This window comes from Mus pahari, chromosome 10, assembly GCF_900095145.1.
Source record: "Mus pahari chromosome 10, PAHARI_EIJ_v1.1, whole genome shotgun sequence".
Lineage (NCBI taxonomy): Eukaryota > Metazoa > Chordata > Mammalia > Rodentia > Muridae > Mus > Mus pahari.
The window spans coordinates 31,413,046-31,434,354 of record NC_034599.1 but is presented as its reverse complement, the minus strand read 5'-3'; the positions used below and the strand labels follow the sequence as shown (position 1 = coordinate 31,434,354).

The 21,309-nt window shown below is 43.3% G+C and overlaps 1 protein-coding gene and 1 pseudogene across 1 annotated transcript in view; one reads left to right on the top strand and one right to left on the bottom strand.

Moving 5' to 3' along the window:
* The window catches only part of Fez1 (fasciculation and elongation protein zeta 1), a 53,774-nt gene that overhangs the window by 1,097 nt on the left and 31,368 nt on the right, over positions 1 to 21,309 (bottom strand). Inside the window, exons 4-9 of the mRNA XM_021207086.2 lie at positions 19,246 to 19,332; positions 15,753 to 15,921; positions 11,186 to 11,457; positions 10,246 to 10,326; positions 8,427 to 8,502; positions 4,203 to 4,268 (exon numbers count right to left, since the gene is read on the bottom strand). Coding sequence (XP_021062745.1) covers positions 4,203 to 4,268; positions 8,427 to 8,502; positions 10,246 to 10,326; positions 11,186 to 11,457; positions 15,753 to 15,921; positions 19,246 to 19,332 — 751 coding nt within the window. The remainder of the gene's footprint in view (positions 1 to 4,202; positions 4,269 to 8,426; positions 8,503 to 10,245; positions 10,327 to 11,185; positions 11,458 to 15,752; positions 15,922 to 19,245; positions 19,333 to 21,309) is intronic.
* Positions 125 to 1,833, top strand: LOC110327534 (annotated as a pseudogene).

Here is a 21,309-nt window from a genome sequence, read left to right as displayed (position 1 = left end):
AATAGCTTTTATTTTGGCAGTTTAGCCACATGTGTTTTCCAGAAAGTTAGTTCCAAGTTTTTTCTCCTCTTTCTTTCCTTCCCTTCCCCTTTCCCATCTAACCCCCAAACATTATTGTCCAAACATGACTGGACAGCAACTTTTGTTTCTTGACCCTGTGGTATGACAGTCTGCTAATATTGCCAGAAAGTACAGTTTGGGGGTTACAGTTGTGATTTAGCTATTCAATCATATTAGCAGGAAAAGAAAAATGACTTGTTTCTGTTGTACTTGAATCTTAAGAAAAAGTGCCCATAGTTTAGTGACAATTTCCAAAGGCTTTAGTACCACCTGTATTTCAAAGTGGGGGACCCAAACTCCCGGAAGAAACAAGCTCTGAACAGACTACGCGCTCAGCTGAGGAAGAAAAAGAACTCTCTAGCTGACCAGTTTGCCTTCAAGATGTGTATTGCCTTTGTGTTCAAGGAGAAGAAGAAAAAGTCAGCACTTTTTTGAAGTGTCTGAGGTTATACCAGTCATGACAAATAATTACGAAGAAAACATTCTGAAAGGTGAGCGAGATTCCAGCTATTCCTTGGAGAGTTCTCTGGAGCTTCTACAGAAGGGTGTGGTACAGTTCCATGCCCCTCAGCACCAGTCTGTGAGAAGGGATGTAACTGGCTGTACTCAGGAGATGGATTTCATTCTTGGGCCTCGGAATGATCTTGAGAAAATCGTTTGTCTCCTGTTTTCTAGGTGGAAGGAAGCTGATGAACCTTTTAGGCCTGTTCAGGCCAAATTTGAATTTCGTCACGGTGACTATGAGAAACAGTTTCTGCACGTACTGAGCCTCAAGGACAATCCTAACCGGTCAGTGTTTCTCTTCATTGACAGACAGCATTTGCAGACTCCAAAAAAACAAAGCCACCATCTTCAAGTTATGCAGCATCTGCCTCTACCTGCCACAGGAACAGCTCACCGGTGCACTGAGCAGTTGGCACCATAGAGGATCACCTCCGTCCTTACATGCCAGAGTAAATAAGAGCAGTGACCAGCAGAATGGAGAAGACCAGAGAATGCAGCAGCTGTTTTCTTTTCTTGTTTTCTTACCACTTTCCTTTCAGAGTTTAAAGAAAATGGACTCATGCACAGAACACTGTGCATTTTGAAACTTGTTCATCCTGGATTTATTTTAATCATTTGTATCACAGAACTTTAAAAAAAAATAGATGTCTTCTGCATGGACTGTGTGAAAGAAGGTGCATTGCAGACTGCTGCACTGCATCGGCATCTTACTAAAATGTGAAGGAAGGACGATTGTACACTGAAATGCTTACTGTATCTGAAAGCACAGGTGATGCTCAGTGTTGGGGTCTTCATGTTTGTGCTGGTGTTTGCCTCTGACATCTGTCATCAGTATTGAGGGTGAGAGTGAATGTAACAGGTATAAATAACACTTAAAAACTTAATAGCTTTGCTATAATCACCGTTGTTCCAGAGCACTGTCAGATTCATTATAATGACCAGATGGTTGTTACAAAAAGAATTACAACCATGGGAAAGAAATCTTAATGAAAAAAAGCATCTCATTGAGGTATTTCTGCCTCATGTGCACTGGGCCATGTTTGTTTTCTTGGTACTCATTAGTACATGTATTTTTTCCCAGATCTCTTTCCCCGAGTTGCTGTTNTAGAGTACTCTGCTGTGTGCAGATGCATTTATACACATTAATGAAGATCTGGAGTCTGGTGTGGCTAAAGCAGCTACAAACCGAGAAACATTCATAGCTGCAAAAACCATCATAAGTAGAGGACTTTTGGTTTTTGTTTTGTTTTGGTTTGGTTTTGGTGTTAGAAATTTTAATTACAAATAAAAAATACAGCGAATTTTGCAGAAATACTGGTTTCTACACCATCCTAAAGAAGTTGAGTGTTTGGAATAGAAAACGAAAGTGGGGAATCTTACATTGTAAAAATAACTACAGAGTGAAGAGTTCTGAAAGCAGAACGCGTTTGTACAATGAACATAAGGAAAGACTACTGTATAGCTTTTACTTTTTTTGTTTTTTGTTTTGTTTTGTTTTTCTTTTAAATGAAGAAAAGCTTTGCATAAGGGTTGCATACTTTTATTGGAGTAAATCTGAATGATTCTACTCTTTTGGAGTAAGAACAGAAAGAAAATGCCTTTCCTTTCCATTCTTGTTCTTCACCCACATACTAGGATATACCTGGGCCGCTCGTAGGCTGCTGAGAGTCTTGTAAAATATGCTCCATAAATATTAACTACTTTTATAAATTCACTGACATTTCAGCAGGTCACATGTCTGCTCACCAATGTCACATAACCCATCTCTATAAACTTCTTTGAAAAACTTCTTTTCTTGCAAAGTCTTTAAGAGTCACAAGTTCTTCCTAATTTTTAACCTAAATTCTTTCTACTGAAATTGAACATTCATCCCCCTGATCCCCATAGAAAGAGTACAGTTTGGGAATTTCATAACCAGGTTCCATAAACCTCCTGCAACTCTTCTTAAGTTTTGTATGAATGTGGAGCAAGAATCCATAAGATGTTGGGTCTAGACAGTGTGTTGTCATCGATGGTCAGTAACAGACTAAAAGAAGACACATGCAGACAGTGTAGGGTTCTTCACAGGGCCTACAACCACCCATTATGTCTGTTTGGCAAAAGACCCGAGCTTGGATCTGATCAAGCCTCTTGATCCATTAGTTACAATAAATAAAGGAGATGGAAGAGTAGACTAAGTTATACCTTGGGCTGAAATTAGGAAGCATCTAGGACAAAGATATTCTACAACTTAACAAACAAATTTAAAAGAAGGAAGAAGAGGGAAAGGGAAGGCTATAGTTGTTGTTGCTATTGTTGTTGTTGCTGTTGCTGCTGCTGCTGCTGCTGCTGCTGCTGCTGCTGCTGCTGCTGCTGTTGTTTTTAAGATACATTATAGGCTGGGCATCGTGCTGACCCCAGCACTTGGAAGGTGAAGGCAGGAAAACCAGAATGTCAAGGTCTTCCTCAGCTACAGAGAGAGTTTGAGGCCATCTTGGTCTGCATGAGATCCTGGAGGAGAGGTGGAGAGGTAGAGAGAGGAAAGGTAGAGAGTGGGGGTGGGAGTGACTGAGACACAAAGACAGACAGACAGACAGACTTGGGAGATAGATAATCAAATTTTATGGACCTTCAACAGGTCCTGATGTAAACAAATAAACTCAAATCATTGTTTGGGAGAAACCAAGGTGAGCCGTAGAGTGATTAGGTCACTAATGCCACTCAGTATGCTTAATTCTGTAGTTGTAGCCTTCTCTCTTCCCCCTTTGTTGTTCTGGAAATGGACCCCAGGGCCTCATAATTTCCAGGCAAGGACTCTACAACAGAGCACCACCTCAGCTCCAACTCTTTAGCTGTGACAATGGCATTGTGGCTATGTGTCCAGTTCTTAGGCATATACACTGAAATACTTATGGGTGAAAAATACTAACAGAAATTTACTTGAAAACAATATTCTTGGTTAAGACTTTATAAGACTGGTGTGGGCTGGAGACATGGCTCAGGAGTTAAGGACACTGGCTGTTCTTCCTGAAGACCTAGGTCTGTAACTCCTGTCCCAAGGGAACTGACTCCCTCTTCTGGCCTCTTAAGGTACACACAAGAAAGGGTTGGCTGTGAGTTAATGAAGCTGGAAGAGAAGAACCATGTTTCTGTTGCCTGCAATGAAATCTTCCATAGTAAAATGTTCAAAAAGAAGCTACAGAACAGTAATTGTCACTCAATGGAAGACTGTGTGCCTGGCATGGATGAGCCCTGGGTGTCCACTAGTACTGTCTTTCATAAACAGTTATGAAGAAACGAACTTAATCATGACATCATTTTCCTGTCAAGTACTGAACATCTTAACTTATTTTCGGGCTTTGTTTTTCCCAACCAAATATGACATGATGCAAGAGCCATCATATTTCTCCACGGTAAGTCCTTTGTTGGCATCTTGTTCCTCGTGAGGACTCACAGTGGTGACCTGAAGTAACAGAATCTCTTCAGACCTGCCAGTGACACCCATTACCTCGAAGCCCTCCTGATGATCATGTGGTGTATGTGACTATGGCCTGGTCGGCCTGGTGTGGGTGTTCCGAGAGAGTTTCAGCATGAGCTCCACAGCTTGAGCAGCAACTCAGAGGACCTGTCTGTTCTGAGAGGAAGGAAGCTGCTCTCACCTTTTAAAATGTAGTCCGTTAGCAAAGTAGGTACCTTCTCGTTATCCTCCTTCATGGCGAAGAGAACTAGAGAAGGAGAGAGAGGAAGATATGGGCCAAGATACTATCAGGGTATGAAGCTGAATTCTAAGGCTAGACAATTCCCACCCTACGCAAGAGAGAAATGATTTGAGGAAACCTGGCATTCATTGAGTATGATGTAGATACATCACTCTACAAGCTTCTATCAAGATTTAGAATCTTAAGTTGAGAAAGAATTCACCCAGGGAGCCACTGGATTGTCTCTGCAATGTGGACCTACCAGTGACTTCTTTAAATGTTCCCCTTTTGGATCATCTATACTTTCTATACATCTACCAAGCATGTATTTTTTAACAAAAATAAGTAATTTCCCAAACAATACCTAAATGTTAATAATAAATGCTGAATCACTAGTAAAACTGTGCTATTTGTTTTGTTTTGGTTTGGTTTGGTTTTTTTTTTTTTTTGAAACAGGGTCTCACTTGATAGCCCTGGCTGGCCTGGAACTCACCATGTAGACCAGGATGGTCTCAAACTTAGAGACCCACCTGCCTCAGCTTCTAGAGTGCTAGAACGAAGGGCATACCTCACCATGCCCAGCTATGAAACTGTCCTTAAGGCTATTCTACTCACATAAAAGATGTTATTGCAATAATTCTCACCTCCAGTTTATTGGCCACAGATGAAGTTTATCTAATGAACCTTTAGTCTATGTTATGTCCTGTGGGGAGGAAATGAAGTCCTGAGTGAATGAGTATTGATGACAGAGTACAGCCAGCCAGTTCAAGGGCCCTGAAGCCTCAGACCCGGGGAAATGGCAGTCTTCCCCAGATGAGCTCGGGAGAAGGGAAGACAGCGAAGCCTTTCTGAGGACTGAGTGTGGTTGTTATAAATGATTGGCCCTTAGCTAAAATCAGTGTATGCAGGGACTGTCAGCCATATCTTCCCCCCTCCACTGACTGCAACCTGAAACCACTCTCCTGCAGAGATCAGCTAACCTCAGCCCTCCTCGTTGAGCTATATACAATAAACTGACCGCCTCAGCCCTCCTCGTTGAGCAGCTATATACAATAAACTGACCGCCTCAGTTCTTTATAAAACTAATGTACTGAATTCTAGGCTTCTGCTGGTACATCTCCATTATAGCACATGGCCTACTCAATCCCAGCTTTTCTGTCTGTGTGTCTGTCCTTTCTGCTTTCCTCATTACCCAAGTCAGGTCAACCCCCAAGCCATGCAGGTCACAGCAATGTCCATTACAGGGTTAGACTATGCCTCGCTAAAGGATTGTGAACTCTCAAATGTTTCTTGCTGAAACATTTCCTTGATGTACACAGGAAATAAACAGTGGGAAAACTTTTAAAGCCTAAGGAGTTTTAAAAATTATTTTTATAACAGTTTAAAATTTGTATGTTCGAGGGTGAGATTGTAACTCAATGATGGGACACTGGGTTTAGTAAGGTCCATGCTCCGTTCCCAAACAAATACATGCTTTTCTGTTAACAAAATAACATGTTCTCATGTTCACAACATACATTACTGAAGTCAACTTTGGGGGAAATTCCATAAGGAAGTATCTATCTGACGACACACCCTTTCTCCAACAAATGAATTACAGGGTACCGGTCAGTGTAGTCTTACACCACCTTATTAAAGTGGGAGGCCTACATGTCTGAAACAGGCTTATCAATAAAGGAGGCTGAAGAACATATATTAGCTTCATAACAAATATATCCTAACACAGAAAAATCTAGAACAGCACACGAAACCATTAAGCAATTCCAAGTGTGAGATCACAGAGTATGTTTCTTCTGGGACATGTTTCTATATGGTCTAATTCTCCTTAATGTACATATTTCATGTTTTATAAGCAGAGTGAACAGTGAAGATCAGCAGACCCTGAGTCAGGAGACAACTGTGACAAGGGTGGGACCCCAGACCCATTGCCATGTTATCCTGGTTTTGAGACTGGGTAATGAAACTTGGACAGAGTCAGGACCAGGTGTAGAATAGAACCTAACACAATTCTAATATGTTAGAATCACCTAACATAAATCAGCAGCCAAGGCCAAGGGAGAAAGAAAAAAAAAGAAAAAAGAAAACAAACCCTATACTCTACCAGGGTTTTTGTTTTCTTTCTGTTTTTGGATATATAGTCATTTCAGCTGAATTAGATGCTGAGAATCCTGGTTTCTTCTGTTTGCTTAATGCTGTGTCTAAAAGTTTTTAATTACATTTATTGTGGTGTATGGGTGCGTATAACAAGGCATGCATGTAGAAGTCAGAGGACAACTTGCTGGATAAGTCAGTTTTCTTCTTCTACCATATGGTCTCAGATATAAAACACAGGTCCCCTGGCTTGGTGGCAAATGCCTTTACCCACTGTCTCTGTGTGGGTATTTTTAGATGCAAATTCATGTGCACTTAGTTGGTTGAGTATTTTGCAACCGAGCCTGGGCAGATCAAATGCCATTCCAAGAAGACTGTGTTAAAAATGCAATAACTCTACTTAGACAACATGTATCTAAGTTGATCTCTAAATTGAAGCATCTGTATGGATGGTCCAATCACATTAGCTAGACTTTGGCCTGAGTCTTTAATTCAAGGAGCAGAGAAAAGAAAACAGCCATTATTCATGAACTCACACAGGAATCTGCAAAAAAATTAGTATCCTCATAACCTAGGAGAATCAGTATCCAGAAAGATAAAAATATATGCTCTAAAAGGAATATGAAATGTCCACTCGTTAGAAGACACAGAGTGCTAACAAAATGTTGAGTGGTAAAATTAAGCCCTGGATGGAGGGCTCGAGGGATTGCTCAGTGATTAAGAGCACTTGCTGTTCTGGGAGCTCACACCACCTGCAACTGCAGCTTCAAGAGATACTATGGCCTCTTCTGGCACCTGCACACATATGGCATATACGCATAAATAAAAATAAATCTTTAAAACCAGGTTACAAAATTTTACAACTTTGGGCTGGAGAGGTGTTTTAATAGTTACGAGCAGTGACTGCTTTTCCAAAAGACTCAAGTTTAATTCCTAGCACCCACATGTTGGCTCATAACCATCTGCAACTTCACTTTCAAACAGGTCTTACATATAATAAATAAATAAATCTTTAAAAAAAAGAAAGGAAGGAAGGAAGGAAGGAAGGGAGGGAGGGAGGGAGGGAGGGAGGGAGGGAGGGAGGAAGGAAGGAAGAAAGAAAGAAATTTAAGCAAACTTATGGACTTTGAAGTTAAAATTCCTGATTCTCAAGGACATGGTGTGTATGGATGTTGGCAAGACCTGTTTGCTGCATACTCTGCTTTTGTTCCCTAGATGGATAAAATAAATAAAAAGGAAGCATTTCTTCCCTTTTAACTTGGGGATTGGTATGGTAGGGGGATATTTGTCTTCTTAGTATGAGCAGAAGCCCCTCCCCCTTCCTCTAACCTCACCAATAGCCCTGCGCTAGCCCATCCCCTCCAGGACAGCCATAGTGGCTGAGTAGCCTTCTGAGCCTAGCGCAGCAGGCCTAGCCGCCTGGAAAATGGGATTTCTACCTGATCCACTGAGTATGTCACCAAGTCTCAGGCTAGGATTTTTTTCTCCTCTCGAGAGCCAAGTGGACACTACTACCTGAAGATGGCATTTTGGGGGTTGTACCGTTTCATATATGCATAGGTAGATGGATTCTACCTATGAAAAGCACTTTATTCCATGCTGCTTCTCCCCTCAGCTCAGAATATTAATTAATACAGAACAAAGCAGCTAAAGTGAAGAGGCAGTCACTTCCTGGAAGGAAAACTAGACTCTATTCTTTCCAAGGGGCCTTGCTCCACCCAAAGTTTTGCTTCACATTAGAAGTACAGCAGGGCCCACAAACAGAGCTCTCTGCTCCAAGGGACCCAGGTATGGACAGTCCAGGTAAAGAAGGCAAAGTCCAGGGACCTGTCCGAAAAACAGAAGACTCTGCCAGATCCCTCTAGTGCCTTTCCACCCTTGAAAAAAAAAAAAAAAAAGCTGGGTACCACATCAGAGTATTTTAATTAAGGCTCATTGAAGAGGATACAATATGCAGAAAATGTTGCCCCATGCAAAGCCATCCTAAAGAAATCTGGAAACTGAGAACAAGAGGTGCACAGTGGAGGAGAGACGGCATCTTAGGTCTGGGGCAGAGGAGGAGGAGGAGGAGGAGGAGGAGGAGGAGGATCTCACTGATCGTCAGCATCTGCAGGTCTTCCACAGAGGGAGGAGAGGATTTCTTCTCATAAGGGATGACTGTGTTCAGATACTGCCAAGACAAACAGGGCATGCAGAGCATGAGTCATGGTTGCTCTTGGGTTGAGGCACAGTGGGCAACCTGAACCTTGACCAAGCTTTTCATCATATTCTGGATAACACTCAACGTGTCAGTAGAACACTGTTACTTTAGAACCGTCTTCCACCTCTTCATGTATATCTCAAAAGTAAGCTTTCCTAGGTAAAAAGCCCTTGTCATATCCTGCTGGCCTTCTGAGCTTACACCTCGAAGACTGAGTGGAGCATGTGAGCTGGACCCTAGAGTGCTGTGATGGAAGTTTACAAAACGGGCGCAGAGTTTTTATTTTAATTTTATCTGAAACGAGTAATAGTCAAGCCCTGGTTTATAAAATTAAACATGAATAATATAAAAAAAAAAGTAAGCTTTCCTGTATCGATCGGGGAAACTTCCACTACCCCAACTCCTGCATTCTTAATATGCTAAAGTCTCTTTGGGTCTCAGAATCCTAGGAGTGTTTCTCCTCCTGAATGAAAGCTGGGGCAGTGTGTACAGTTTTATTCTTCACAGTGCCATTTGGGAAGAAATTATTTCTCTCTTGTCAAAATGACATTTCTTCTACCTGAGATCTTGATTGTCAAATTCGCTCCCTCCTACAACCAAGCAAGCTCCGAGGTACCCAGCCAGTGGGTATCAAAGACCAGTAGGCCACAGAGGGTTTGTCAGGCTCCTAGGGAGCCCTAGGCGAGAAGCAGAAAGTTAACAGGCCTGGCATTGTAGTTGGGGCCCTGTCAGTGGCCATGAAGCCTATGATTCTGGGCCCCAGTTCTCCCAGGAACAGGGAGGAACTGGGAGGGCTGGTTCCCAGTCTTCCTTGGCTATGGTCATACGGTTGTAACCCTTAGGATTCAGCCTTGATCATTACAACAGCATATATACTTCTTGATCACTTATTCCACATTTTCAAAGTTGTCAGTGCACGCACAGTGCACACACTACCAGGTCTATTAGATTTTGTACTCTATAAAGGGAGGCCCAGGACCTCTCACTTCTGCACCTTGAGGACCTAGCAACAGATCATAGCATGTAAGAGGCAGTTGCCTTAATAATCAAAAGTGCAAACCACACCACAGACACTGTAGTTTGGATGTAATATGTCTTCCAAAGATCCATATACAAAGCCTTGTTCCCCAGGGTCATGGTTCTGGAATGCACTACGGTCCTTTAAGAGGCAGGACCCAGGGGAGATCCTTATGATAATGAGTATTCTCTCTTGACTTCTTATGTGCCCAGTCTCATTCTGTCTCTGTCTCTTCTCTCTGACATGGGATTGCTTGTTACTACAAACACACCCACATGATGTCACCGTACCAAATGCCAAACAGGTGAGGATACCCAATAAAAATAAATAAGTCAAACTTTGTTCTTTCTAAAGTTAGTTGCCTTGGCTATTTCATTGTAGCATTTCAAAGCTCACTACTTGCTTCAAAATTTACTGTCAGAATGGAGGCAAGAGAGTGCCACCGTGTGACTTAGACTTATAGTCAGAGCTGGAGTTTGAAGAGGCAATACTGGTGGCACAGGCTCAGCTGGCCATCCAAAAGACTTTGGAAAGACATTACCTCTGTCTTCCTTACAAATGAAAGAAAATGTTAGGAAACCTCATGCTGGCCCAGATTTTGGGGGTAACTCTGGTGAGTCTCCATCACCCTCATCTCTGATGAGGAAATGAGCTGCTAGCTGTCTAGGATAAAGGAGCTAACTGGCTGCACATACCTGTCTGTCAGCTCCCGAGGAGCCAAAGGTCTGGCGGATGCCGCTCTGCAGGATGTTGGAGATCCCTTCCATGCTGAAGCGCTAAGGAAGAAATACACTCAAGATAGGCCAAGGCTTCCTGGCCCAATGTCACCACCCCGGGGACTTCTATGTCCTTGCTCAAATGCTCATCAGCTGTCACACTGCCCTTGATAATTGGTAAATGCACAGAGAAGTCAAAATGTGAGCAAGAATAGGTAGCATTCTTAGAGACTCATTTGGGTAAGTCCCTCAAGATTATAAGGCCCTTTTGCCATCCCCAGACTTTCTCATTTTTATCCTGTATCACGTAAACAGAAGAATAAGACAGGACAGCACAATTCTGGGGAACTATGATGCAAAGATCCTAGTGGGAAATAGAGTCTGCAGCTTTCAGGAAGAGTAGGCATCTAGAAGTGGCCTGGTGCAGGAAAACTTTTCTACAAGAGCCACATGGCCCGGGCCTAATTCAATAGGTCCGTGATAGAGCTGGGCAAGGGCACATTGAAAAAGCTAATTAGGTAGCACTGTGGACTTCACCCTATCAAGAACCAGTGAGCCATCTGGTCATTTCTAGTCATTCAAATAGTCCAGCAATACCCTACACCTGCCCCAAAGAGACCAGACTGGACAATAGCCCATGACAATGGTAGAGATACTGACCCTGGTTTATTCTTTCAAGGACCATATCTAATGACTTTTTAACGTTTATTCAGTATGTCCTCTGCTTAGACCAGAGGACTTCTGGGAAGTCAGGGAGAGAGGTGGCATTCCCTCTCTTCCTGCCCCCACTGCCTGTCACAGGGTTCTGCACACAGCTGTTACCCAGTAACTGTTTAGGGGCACTGCAGGGTAGGTATCAGGACATGTGACAGTTAGAGCTTAAGGCTGGCTGCGCCTAGACTTCTGGTTGCTCACCTACCTTGAGAGGCATCTGACTTCCCTTCTCTATCCGGCTGCTCTGCAGGCTTAACCCCTTCTCTTTCCGCCTCTTCTTCATCAGTTCCCGCTGCTCCTTCTGCTTGTTCTGAACCTCAATGAGCACCGTGATGAAGGAGTTCTTCACTTCCTTCTCAAACTCCAGCTCATCTCTGCGGGCCAGCTGGTGGACCAGCTCCTCTGAGAAGTCACGGATGGCACCCTCTACCTGGTCCAGCAGCTCTGTCAGCTCAGACCCAGACATGTGTCTCAGCCCTAGACGGGAAGATGGATTTCGTAAGTGATACCTACAGACAGGCACGAACCTGCTGGAGATGAAACCGGTCTTAGAGAGGGCTCCTTCCCAGTCTCTGAAAGACTGTCACAATTAAGGGGAAGGCCAGGAGGAAAGCAGCATTATATCACATGCAGAAAAGAAGACCCAACTTAGAAGGCAGAGGGGAAAGACGTGCCCAAAAGGAAGCACAAGAACTCTGTGTCCAATGAAGGAAGGTACATGGCTTTGATATCTTGTTCTGTTTATCTATCGGCTGTCTCTGTAATACTCACACAGAGAGGTTAGTGGGGTAAATAATGATACAGGAAGTAGCGTCTTCTTCTTCTTCTTTTTTTTTTTAAAGATCTTGTTACAGATGGCCATTTGAACTCTGGACCTTCGGAAGAGCAGTCGGGTGCTCTTACCCACTGAGCCATCTCACCAGCCCAAGTAGTGTCTTCTCTTGAGAAGTTATGGAGACAGATCTCACATCAAAATGAACATGGCATGAGGGCGTATGGTCCTATGCCTCAGTCCACACTCCACACTATGGGAGTTCCAGGGAAGACTGGGAAAGGGGGTGAAAAATGAAGCCTTGTCAACCAGCAGGTTACTTCCTGAGACAAAGAAAGGGAACCAGAGATTGCCGACATGGACACCTTTAACATTTTGTCTCTTAGGGCTGAGTGATGTATAATAGATTTAGATCAGCATCAGTTGAGTATTTCAAAAAGGGTAGGAGAGCCAGGCATGATAGCACATGACTTTAATGCTAGCACTTGGGTGGCAGAGCAAGTTAAGCTCCATGAGTTCAAAGATAGGTTTATATTAGAGAGTTTCAGGACAGCCAGATCTACATAGTAAGTATTCCTACAAAAGAAATAAAGGAAGGAAGGAAGGGAGGAAGGAAGGAAGGAAGGAATAGAGAACGTGTATTTAAAACCACGTATGTGTGTTTTACCTACATGTATGCCTATGTACCTTATACTTGCATGGAAATGGTACCCACAGAGGCTAGAAGAGGGCATCAGATCCCCTGGAACTGGGCTTACAAATGGTAACTATAAGTAGCCATGTAGGTGCTGGGAATTGAAATTGGGTCCTTTGCAAGATCAACCAATGCTTTTAAATACGGAGCCATCTTTCCAACCCTTGCTATTTCATTTTCTGAAACAAGTTCTCAATATGTAGCCAAGAATAACCTCTAGCTCTCTCTCCTGCCTACATCTCCTAAATGCTGGTAGGTATGTGCTACCACATCTAGTGAGCAGAAAGGATTGTAAATCTTCCTGACACATGTCTGAGAATGCAGTCAGTGGCAGAACATTTACTTAACATGGAAGAAGCCCTGGGTATAATCCCTAATAAGAGAGAGAGAGAGAGAGAGAGACAGAGACAGAGACAGAGACAGAGACAGAGACAGAGACAGAGACAGAGACAGAGACAGAGAGACAGACAGAGAGAGAAGGAGAAGGAGAGTGGGAGAGAGAGAGAGAGAGAGAGACCCCACTAGAAAGAAATGACTTAGGCTAACAAGATGGCTCAGTGGGTAAGAGCACTGACTGCTCTTCCAAAGGTCCTGAGTTAAAATACCAGCAACCACATGGTGGCTCACAACCATCTGTAATGAGATCTGATGCCCTCTTCTGGTGCGTCTGAAGTCAGCTACAGTGTACTTATGTATAATAATAAATAAATCTTAAGAAAGAAAGAAAGAAAGAAAGAAAGAAAGAAAGAAAGAAAGAAAGAAAGAAAGAAAGAAAGGAAAGAAAGAAANAGAAAGAAAGAAAGGAAAGAAAGAAAGAAAGAAAGAAAGAAAGAAAGAAAGAAAGAAAGAAAGAAAGAAAGAAAGAAAGAAAGAAAGAAAGAAAGGAAAAGAAGGAAAAAAGAAAGATTACTTTGAATTAGATGACAGAGAAGCCAGTCACCTGGATATTTTCATTACACTGTATACAATGTATTGGAATGTTTCAAATGACACTGCATCCCATAAACACATAAGTTTGCCACATGCCAGTTAAGCATATTAATACATAGAATAGATTTAAGGAGCACCTTTTAGTTCTCACTCTTCCTTCTGTTTCTGCTTAGCCTGGGTATCTGATGACTCAGTTGGCACTTCCTGCTTTGTTTTGCTCTTTGAAGCTGTCCTCCTCCTTCTGGTTTTTGCCATTTCACTTTGCTTTGCTGAGTGCTTCTATGTTTGGGCCCTTTGTGTGCCTGAGAATGGCCTGACTGGGCGGGTGATGAATACAGCCAGGCAGCCAAACCCACTCCATCATCCCATTGGCTTCCTGTGGTGGCACAGCCTTGCCTGCCTCATCTCCTCAGGGCCAGGCAGCTTTGCTTTCAGGATGTGGTGCTTGCCTGTCTCAGTTTCTGCCACTTCCATGTAAAATTTGGACGGAGTTATCCTGACAAACACACCTTCTTTTGCAGCCCCACTAGTCCCCCCCTACTTCTTAGTAACATCTCTGCAAAAGCAGGGTTCCTCCTGCAGCTCAGCACGCACAAGCACCCCTAAGACACCTGCTGATTTTTTTTATTACATTTTCATTTCACGCTTCATCCAGCCCAGTCTTTATATAGTCATTACTATAAATCTGTGCTAGAGAGGTAATGTGTGTGAGACAGGCATTAAAAGACTGGACTCTGGAGTTAATTTCCCTGGTTTTAAGTGCTATATGCACTGCCTCTGATAATGTATAGGAAAAGTGTAAATTGAAAATGAGATCTTCACTCTCCACACTAAAAGTAAAACGAAGGGGGCTGAGGGTATAGCTCAGTGTATGCTAGTGTGATAGAGTGCATGATAGCATAAGAACCTGTGTTTAATTCCCAGCCCTAAACATCTCTCTCTCTCTCTCTCTCTCTCTCTCTCTCTCTCTCTCTCTCTCTCTCTCTCTCACACACACACACACACACACACACANCACACACACACACACACACACACACAGAGAGAGAGAGAGAGAGAGAGACAGAGAGACAGAGAGACAGAGAGACAGAGAGACAGAGACAGAGACACGGAGAGAGTTTTCTTCTCCATATCCCATTTCTCTTAAAGTTTTTCTGTCTATCCTTTTCAAATATATATTAAATTTTTAATAGCTAATTAAGCTCCTTCCCATCTCCACAGTTCAGGAAGGGTTTCTTCAGGGATTTGAGAGCCACTGCTTCGAAATATAATCATAAAGGAAGATAAGACCTAATCTCTCGCTGTTCTGGAAGCACAGGGGCCTAACTCAGCCACCTGACTCCAAATTGCAAAACCTACTTAAGGTAATGGGTTCTAGCCACTTAGTTATAACAAGAGTACAATTTCCTTCAGTCTTTGATGTCCTTTAGAGACTTGCCTGGGATGTGTAGCCTGTTCTCATTTAATGCTTACTCAGTAATAAAATTGCCCTGCACCCATATTTTTTTTGTGGAAAGGATTTTCTGAATGGCAAGGAGATTTTGTTTATAATTCTATTTCTCCAATTGTGGACTTGGATAAGTCACTTAACCTCCAGAAGATAGCTCAGTCTGCAGGGAGGGGCATGGTGTGAAGTCGGTTTGAGGGTGGTATATAGAGAACACTAAGACTGCAGACTGGTAGCTCTCCCCTCTCCTCCCTGTGCCTGTCCCTGTGCCTGTCCCTGTCCCTCTCCTCTCTCTCTCTCTCTCTCTCTCTCTCTCTCTCTCTCTCTCTCTCTCTCTCGGATACTGGAGCTTGTACCTAGGATACCAAGTTATCATGAATGCAAGGCAAATGCTCTGCCACAGAACTATAGCTCCTATCCTACCATATGTGTGTGTGTGTGTGTGTGTGTGTGTGTGTGTGTGTGTGCAGTGTGTGTGTGTGTCCATTGGTTTTATGATAGCATCATTTGGGCATTTGGGCAGTGGTTCAGTCCTTTAGTCTTGTTTAGCATTTAAATTTTATTCTACCTTCTCCCTCCCCTCCCCCCCCCCCCGCATAAATGCTGACTCTTCTTCAAATACCAAATTGGGAACTTGCTGCCTTTCTCTTGGATTGGCAGACCTCTGTGTTAGAGCAGAGATCAAGCTCTGATAGCCATACATAAACAGTACCTGGGCAGGGCACAGTCACGGTGGCATAATCTTTTATAATCTCAGGCAGGCAGATCTCTGTGAGGTCAAGGCCAGCCTGGTCTACATAGTGAGTTCCAGACCAGTCAGGGCTTCATAGCGAGACCCTGTCCAAAAAAAACAAAACAGAAGAGAACAACCCAGTGCCTGACACTAAGGAAGCATTTGGTCCTCAGTGAACCTGGCCCAGGGCCCTCACCTTCGTAGGACCAGTTGTTGTTGAAGGTCTGTGTCAGGGCCTGCATCTCTTGTAGCAGGACTGAATCCGCCTGGGATGAGATCTCTCCTCCGTCCTCCTCTTCCAGCACCTCCTCTTCCTCCTCAGGATCTGGGGAGTTCTGCATCATTTCTTCGATCTCCTCAATCACCTACGGATAAAGCACAGACTGTTCTTTCCTGGAGGGGTGTTCCAGTTCATCCGAGTAGCCAGCGGCATCCCTGGGTCGTTCTCTGTCTTCATAAATATTGGATAATAACAAAAATAGACCCACTCAAAGGCTTGCATATATTCTGCCTTTAATGTAAAGCACTTTCATGTAAACCTTTTCCAAGTGCTCCATTTAGAAGAATGCATTATTGGAAATCAGCTACTCTTTCAGGAAATGAAGCAGGGCTGCCTGGAAGTAAACATTTACTTCGGTTTGCTAAGCGTTTTGTTTCTAAGTGGGAAAATATTTTATCTGCCCAACTATAACACAAAACCCAGTCCATTAATTTTCACACTTCTTGTAACCGACAGGGGAGGGGGGATGAGGGAGAGGAACACACACATTCCCAGAACAACCCCCCAAATGGGGAGGAAAACAAGATGTTTCTTCAGAATTCACCTGGGCAGGAACCGAAGCTTCCCAGTAAAAAAGTGAAAGGAAAGATCAGAAAATGAAAGGGCAGCCAATGTCCGGAGAGCAAAAAGTAGTGAGAGCCCCAGCTCTGAACTTGACTGTCAGTGGGGATCCGCTCCCTACAAGCTGAGGGTCAAGTTACCAAAAGAGTGGACGAAGTACTATGGGCATTAGCAGTTTGCACATGGAGAGTAAGCCAAGCTCTCACAAGGAAGTGGGTCTTGATGAGTCTGGTGACCACAGCACGCTTAGCTCTCTCAGCCTCTTTGCAGTGCTGTGAGAGGCTCAACCTCGGAAGCCAGGAGGCAGATTTGGAGATAGGCTTCTTCCTGCCGGGCTGGACCGAAAGGAGCGGGGCTTACTGAGGGTTTCCTCCTTTGAAATAATCCGTTTTTATACACAAACTTGCTCAAAACTGAAAATTTAGGACGTGCCTAGTCTTCGGAGGGTATTTTATAGAAGGTGATCAAGGAAGGCAGCTACCCTTTAAGGTTTTACGGCTGAGAGCAGTTTTCATTGTGCCCGTGATGGTTAATATTGACAGTCAACTTAATAGTGTCTAAAGTCATCTGGGAGACAAATTTCTGAGCTTGTCTGTGAGGCAATTCTAAAGTAGGCTAATTAGGGTGGTAAGACCCACCTTAACTACGGGTGGGCAGCACCATTCTGGGAGTGCTGGGAGTCCTGGAGGGGGCAGAAACAGAAAGTGAAGCCGGGCATGGGCAAACACACCTTTATTCCCTTTGCTTGGGAGGTAGAGATAGATGAATTTCTGAGTTCAAGGCTAACTTGTTCTAATAGGTGAGTTCCAGGCCAGCCAGGGCTGTATAGCAATACTTGGTCTTGAAAATAAAATAAAATAAAATAAAATAAAATAAAATAAAATAAAATAAAAAGGAGAAACTGAAGCTGAGCACCCACGTTTATCTCTCTGCTTCCTGACTGTGCTTGCCATGTGATCAGCTACCTCAGGCTCCTGCTTATGGTGGACTGTACCTTTAAGTGGGATCATAATGAACCCTTCCTCCTCTAGGTTGGCTTTTGCTAAGTATTTAATCACATTAACGGAAAAAAAAAATGACTAATGAGAACCTATCACTGAGGTACATTCCCTCCCTTCAAGTCACAATCAAAACTGCAAGCCATGAGACATTAAGAGGTGAAGGTAGAGGTGGCCCCACTGTTAAGGGCACTTGCTGTTCTTCCGGAGGACTTGGGTCCAGTTCCTACCTGGTAGCTCACAACAACCTGTAACTCTACTTCCAGGGGATCTAACAACCTCTTCTAGCCTCTCCGGGAACCACACACCAACATGTATAGAGACCCTCACATATAGACATAAGGTAAAAATGAATATATTTTTAAAAATTATTTTAGCCTTGCTGAATATGTCAAGTTTAAGGACCGCCTGGTCTACATAACAAGGTTCAGGTCAACCAAACCAAAACAAAAGAAACAAAAACCAAAACTCTCTTAGCCTCGTTCTTTTATTTTGCTTTGTTTTGCTATTTTGGAAGCTGAGTCTCGTGCAACAAGGCTGACCAGGAACTCCTGACCCTTCTACACCTCCCAAGCACTGGGTTTACAAGCTTGGACACTTATTCTTGACATGATATCCATCAACCTCCTATTCTTTACCTATATTAAATCCTACTTTCAAAAAAGAAAAGAAAGGAATGAAAAGAAAAAAACTGAATCCTACTTTTAGCCATAAGCACAAAAAAGCACCTCTACTAAACACACTTTCAGGCTCTGCTGGTTTCCAGTGGAGCCTTTTCAGAACAGCTCATGGAAGCTTGTGGGGTGGCCAGTTCCAGAAAGCACTAACAGATACTTGTTGACTGAGAAGTGACTAAGGAGACTCAACACTTCTGCCTAAGTAAGAAATCAGTCTCCAAGGTGAAGCATGGCATTTTGTTTGTTTCACAAAGAAGTGTCTTTGAGACTTCTTTTAGAAGGCTAAAAATTTTCAGGGTTCTATAAAATGTGATAAAAACATCCATCACACAGACACCTATCACTGTTTCTTAAACAACAACAACAAGGAGTATTTAAGATCACCACACGCACACACTTTAAGTGCCCAAGCTCCAAGCACACACACAATCTATGGAGAGCAGAGCACGGTGTTACATGCCTTTAACCCCAGCACTTGGAAGGCAGAGGCAAGAAAGAATCTCTGAGTTTGAAATCAGCCTGGTCTACAGCGCAAGTTCAAGGGCAGTTGGGACAGCCAGAGAAACCATCTTGAAAAATAAAACATTTTATATTTAAATTTAAAAAGAAGCAAATCTACACAGACTTCATAGGACTAAAGTCAGGAAACTGTAAACATGGCTCTGGCTATCATCACCAACTGCTGTGACCAACCCACATATTAGGGATTAAGTCCACATCTACTCTAAGCAGATAAACTGAGGCATAAAGAGAAATTAAACCTCTTTTTTTAAGATTAGTTATTTATTATATGTAAGAACACTGTAGTGTCTTCAGACACTTTTCTTCTCTCTCCGGCTCTGCTTGCTCCAACCCAAAGATTTATTTATTATGTGTAAGTACACTGTGGTTGTCTTCAGACACCCCAGAAGAGGGCATCAGATCTCACTATGGAAGGCTGTGAGCCACCATGTGGCTGCTGGGATTTGAACTCAGGACCTTCGGGAGAGCAGTAAGTGCTCTTAATTGCCGAGCCATCTCTCCAGTCTGAAATTAAATCTCTTATCAAAGATACTGAACTCATCAACAAGGCACCTCAAGTCTGCATATCTTTCTTCTGACCTGGATGCCCTCATCAACCTTTCTCTAGAAAAGTAAAAGGTTCCCGGACCCCGGGAGGGGTGTCACTCATACCTGGTCAGCTGTGAGGAGAGGCTCCTCATTGATGCCAGAGTCATTTTCACTCTTCTCATTGAACTCTTCTTCTTCCTTCTCGTGAATCTGTAGAAAGGAGAAGTGACATGGTACCTGTCAGCAGGACTAGATCAGATGACACTGACTGCCGGGACATCTTAGCCTCTCCCTCTGTCTAAAGAGGGAGTGTGGAGAAAGTCCGAGTTTCATCCTGTTCCAAATCTGTCCCCATGGCACAGCAGGCATTGCCAGCACGGCCAGAAGAGGACAATAGGGTGGGCAGTAACATTCTGACTCAAGGGGATCAGCAGTGTTCAACTCACCGGCAGGGTCTCCTTGGATGATCCAGAAACCTCTCACAGTGAATGGCACTACAGCCAGCTCATGTAGCAGATACAAATCCTTAAGTAGTGTCCATTGAGCAGGGGGGAAGGAGTGTCCAGGTTTTATCATAGTGGGCACTTTAAGGAGTATATTGTTTCAGTTCTCATAGTTACAGCTTTTAGATTGTGATAATGGGTGCTGGAGAGAGAGCCCAGCAGGGAAGAGCACTGACTGTTCTTCCAGAGGACCTGGATTCAATTCCCAGCACCCACATGTCAGCTTACAACTATCTGTGACTACATGATCTGACACATGTCTTCACAGACATACATTCGGGCAAAACATCAATGCACATAAAATAAAAACAAATAAAAAAATTTAAAATTCTTAAAAAAAAAAAAAAAAGAATGCGATAAAATGCCAGTCTATCATTGGAATCCAATTGTGGTTTCATAGCGAATACAGAGTGCAAGGAATTGATATATCCCATGGGCTAAAGGACAAACTGAACCAGGGATGGTGATGCAAGTCTGTGATTGCAGCTCTTAGGAGGTAGTCCCAGTGTGATCCGGAATTTAAGATCACCTTCCTCCAATCCCAAACTAGCAACTTCAAGCCCAGCCTAGGCTATAAGATCTACCATTTCAAAACAAAGCAGCAACAGAAAAGGCCACGTGCAGACGGTGATTGCCTGTAATCCCAGCTCTCTAAAGGCAGAAGAGAAGCAACAGATCCAAGGCTAGCCTAGATTGTACAGTGAGACCTCATCAAGAAAAGAAAGGAAGGAAAAAAAGGGAGAGATGAAGGAGGAAGGAAGGAGGCAGGGAAAGGAGAGAAAGGGAAGGAAAGGAAAGAAAAAAAGAGGGCAAACTAAAGCCCAAGAAAAGCTCTGAAGGGGAACTCTGACTCCTTTGTCCTGTGCCCCCTACATTCTATAATCCTAAGCAAGAGTCTAGACGTTCACAACCATAGAGACTCCAGAAGATGTCTAAATCCAGCAAGATATTTGTAACAGTTCTGGCTTTTCTGGCCATGTTGAAAATTGTTAATGGTTGAGAGTTTATGTGTTCATCTTGAACACGTTCAATTGCCTAAACACTTAAAAAGTTCCTTCCAGAAATCCAATTGAAAACCACACACGGCTTGGCAAGAGGGAGCCAGGAAACTCCTCCAGAGAAGCACCTCCCATACACAAGCTACTTTTTCTTGGTCTCTAAAAGGTAACGTGCTGGTTGGTCTGTCCCCTGCCCCACTCCTCCCAGCACAGTTCTTCCTATTCTAACAGGAGACACTTGGTTGAGATTCCAGATATCCTGTAATGTGGCCTCAAAACTTCTTTTGGCTGGCACCTCCTAACCATGCACATCCCCTCCTATCTCTGCCTAGATCCAGGACATTGTCATAATAATAATAATAATAATAATAATAATAATAATAATAATAACAACAACGAGGAGGAGGAGGAGGAAAGAAGGAGGAAGAGTGCCACAACCCTGCACTCACACCGGCAGAGACGGGGGTGGGGGGGGNGGGGGGNGGGGGAACAACACGAACACCAAGGAAGGTTTCTCCAACAACTTTCGTCTTTATCTCGGGCTCATCCTGTTTTTGTTTTTTATCAGTACTCTGCATCTTTTTTTTTTTCATTTTTTTATTATTATTATTTTCTTTATATACATTTCAAATGCTATCCTGAAAGTTCCCTATACCCCCTCACCCCTGCTCCCCTACCCACCCACT